The 3,888-nt window shown below is 44.1% G+C and overlaps 1 protein-coding gene across 1 annotated transcript in view; it reads left to right on the top strand.

The window, feature by feature from the left end:
• The window catches only part of LOC125484556, a 71,284-nt gene extending 67,813 nt beyond the window's left edge, over positions 1 to 3,471 (top strand). Inside the window, exon 16 of the mRNA XM_048603835.1 lies at positions 3,326 to 3,471. Coding sequence (XP_048459792.1) covers positions 3,326 to 3,351 — 26 coding nt within the window. The 3' untranslated portion in view covers positions 3,352 to 3,471. The remainder of the gene's footprint in view (positions 1 to 3,325) is intronic.
• Positions 3,472 to 3,888: the final 417 nt, after the last annotated feature.

Here is a 3,888-nt window from a genome sequence, read left to right as displayed (position 1 = left end):
GGTATGGGGGCAGGTGTAGCACTTCCTGCGGTTGCAGGGAAAAGTGCTGGGTGTGGTGGGGCTGGAGGGGAGTGTGGAGCGGACAAGGGAGTCATGGAGACAGTGGTCCCTCCGGAAAGCAGATAAGGGTGGGGAGGGAAAGATTTCTTTGGTGGTGGGGTCGGATTGCAGATGGCGGAAGTGTCGGAGGATTATGCGTTGGATCCGGAAGTTGGTGGGGTGGTACATGAGGACGAGGGGGATTCTTTCTTGGTTGTTATTGCGGGGACGGGATGTGAGGGATTAGTTGCGGGAAATGTGGGAGACACGGTTGAGGGCGTTCTTGACCACTGAGGGGGGGGAAGTTGCAGTCCTTGAAAAACAAGGACATCTGAGATGTACGGGAGTGGAATGCCTCATCCTGGGAGCAGATGCGGCGGAGGCGAAGGAATTGGGAATAGGGGATAGCTTTTTTGCAGGAAGGTGGGTGGGAGGAGGTGTATTCTAGGTAGCTGTGGGAGTCGGTGGGCTTGAAATGGATATCGGCTTCTCGGTGGTTGCCTGAGACGGAGACAGAGAGGTATCAGAGATGGTCCAGTGAACTTAAGGTGTTGGTGAAGTGGATGAACTGTTCGAGCTCCTTGTGGGAGCACGAGGCGGCGCCGATACAGTCATCAATGTAACGGAGGAAGAGTTGGGGTTTAGGGCCAGTGTAGGTACAGAAGAGGGATTGTTCCACGTATCCTACAAAGAGACAGGCGTAGCTTGGGCCCATGCGGGTACCCATGGCCACCCCCTTTGTCTGTAGGAAGTGGGAGGAATTGAAAGAGAAGCTGTTGAGGGTGAGGACGAGTTTGGCTAAGCGGATGAGGGTGTCAGTGGAGGGGGACTGGTCGGACCTGCGGGACAGGAAGAAGCTGAGGGCCTTTAGGCCATCTGTATGGGGAATGCAGGTGTATAGGGACTGGACGTCCAGGGTAAAGATGAGGTGTTGGGGACCGGGGAATTGGAAGTTCTGGAGGAGGTGGAGGGCGTGGGTGGTGTCACGGACGTAGATGGGGAGTTCCTGGACCAAGGGGGAGAAAATGGAGTCCAGATAGTTGGAGATAAGTTCGGTGGGGCAGGAGCAGGCGGAGACAATGGGTCGACCAGGGCATTCATGTTTGTGGATTTTGGGAAGGAGATAGAAGCGGGCGGTGCGAAGTTGGGCAACAATGAGGTTGGAGGCAGTGGGTGGGAGGTCACCTGAGGTGATGAGGTTGTGGATGGTTTGGGAGATGATGGTTTGGTGCTCGGGGGTGGGGTCATGATCAAGGGGGCGGTAGGAGGAGGTGTCGGAGAGTTGGCGTCTGGCCTCGGCGATGTAGAGGTCAGTGCGCCAACTGTTTAGAATCCACATTGGTGAATTGGCTTAGGGGATCAAGTAGCTAAACTATTGGATGATACAAATATAAGTAACAAATTGGGCAGAGAATGGTATGAATTTTCAGATGTCTGCAGATGGGTTGTGTATACATAAATTTTATTAGTTGGAGCATAATATGGGGAAAATGAGATTCTCTACTCTAATGGGAAGAATTAAAATGCAGAATATTATTTTAGTGGAGAGAGGTCTCATAATGCTGCAGTCGAGTCCTCCAGCGTGAATCGTGACAGTTTAACACATAGGTGCATCATTAATTAGGAAGGTGAATGAAATGTTGTCCTTTATTGCAAAAACAATGGGCTAAAAAAGTACAGAATTCTTTCTACAATTTTTCAAGGCATTGTGAGACAATCACTAAAGTGCTGTATATTGGTCTCCTTTAAATAAGGGTAGGTATACTTGTATTAAGGCAATTCAGAAAAGCTTCCCTCAGTTTCCTGAGATGAAGGAGTTGCCATCTGAGAGAAGTTGTAAAAGTTGGAGTCATAATAGTTTAGAAGACTGAAAAATTATCTTATTGAAATGTAAGATTTTGAATAAGCTTGATTTGGGGAATCTATGGCATACAATGTAAAATTAACATTTTGACATGGTGATGAGCAGGGTTTTCACCTGAGGGCTGTTATTCTTTCAAGTTCTACGCAGTGGAGTGGAGCTGAAGATAGTTGGGCCAAGGACAATACTCTGACAATCTCGTGCAGTGATGTCCTGGGACTGAGGTGATCCCTCAACATCTGCAGTCAGCATCCTTTGTATTGGGTATGACTGCAATCAGTGCATGGTTTTCCCTCCGTTGCCATAACCTCAATTTTGCCAAGGGTCCTTTATGTTTGAATCATGTATGGGATGTGGGTCATGGTCAGCAAGACTGGAATGTATTGCTCATCCCTAGGTAATCTTAAAGTGATTGGTTCTCTAGGCCGTTTCAGAGGGCAGTTAAGAGTCAACTACATTGCTGTGGATCTAGAATCACATGTTCGTCATACCAGGTAAACATCAATTTTCCTTGAAGGACATGAATGAAATAAATGGATTTTTACTACAACAACAGATGAACGTAACATGGTTGGCATTAGGTTAGCTTTTTAATTTCATATTTTTCTTAACTGAATTCAGATTTCACTGTCAATGATGGCCGGATTTGAACCCACATCCTCGAGATGTTAGTATGGGTCTCTGGATAACTATCCAACTATATTACTACCATGGAACACTCTCTTGCTTTAATGTTACCCTTGGTCAAAAGTTTTTGTATTGTTTGGGATGGTCACACATGCCTCCTCTGCGGATTTCAACTGTTTTGTCCATGATTTGACCATGGCTGTGAGGAGGTCAGGAGCTTTGTGGCACTGTAGAACCAAATTGAGTGTCAGTGAGCAGATTATTGCAGTGTAAATACCACTCGATAGCACTGATCTTTTCACTACTTTGATATCAGAAAGTAGACTGATGGCCTGCCACCTTCCCAGTTCACTCTTCGCTGCATTCCCCCACCCTTTGCCTTAATTCAATGGTGGGATTGATCAAAGGGCTGATGGCAAGCAAGAAACCTGATGGCCTCTGGCCACAAGCAGGACATCTGCCCTGTATCACGAGTGTGAAAGGAAATTGCCCTTCATGCAACCCGGAAGCCCATCAAAACCAAACTGGATGTTTGAATAGGATTGAATAATAATTAAGCTTTCTGAAATGGCCACAGCAGGGTTGTCATAAATCCACCAACTGAAGGACCGGCCAACTGATGTAACTGTAACGCTCCACCCAGAGTAAATGTTTCAGGTGGTCAGGGAGTTGGAATTTCACATCGTTTTTGTCTCTCCACAGCTGCTGCATGATCTTCTGAGTATTTTTAGATGATACATTGATTTAGTTAAAATATCTTGAAACTTTTCTTATAGTCTAATTTTGGTTCTTTTGCAGACATTATTATTGACTTCTCTAAATAAGTCGACCTGCTCAAGATGTTGGAAAAATTTATTGTATCTGCTGAATTCTGGAATTGCTTTCAAATGAATTGTCCAGCAAGTAAAATAAGTAAATATTTAATTTAACCATGAAATTTAAAAAAAAGCTAGTAATATCTTAGTTTGTGTCGAACAAAAGTTGTCTAAAAAATGTTTATTTGTGTAATTAAAATGTTTATTAAATCTTCAATTTTTGTATTGAAAAGGCGTAATTCTTTGTCACTGTTTGAAACTAGTATCTTCTAATTAAGTATTGTAAAAACTTATTTTTCCTGAAGAAGGTCTAGGCTGATGAAATTTAGGCAAATGGTGTTGGTAATAAATAATGTGATGCAGTATTCAGTGATGTTTTTGAACAAAAAATGTGATCACCCAACAGTTAATTGGTCTTAATGTTTCCCTGTATCATCCATCCAAATGTGTGATGGTATGTATTTTATTGTATTGATGCTCAACAAAAGATACTAAAATGAGAATAAGAGTGACTGCCCCATCCTTCAAACGTTTTTGTTCTCAGGC

Source organism: Rhincodon typus, chromosome 12 (assembly GCF_021869965.1).
Source record: "Rhincodon typus isolate 14 chromosome 12, sRhiTyp1.1, whole genome shotgun sequence".
Lineage (NCBI taxonomy): Eukaryota > Metazoa > Chordata > Chondrichthyes > Orectolobiformes > Rhincodontidae > Rhincodon > Rhincodon typus.
Note: the sequence above shows the minus strand (reverse complement) of the source record. Positions and strands in the feature narration are given on the sequence as shown.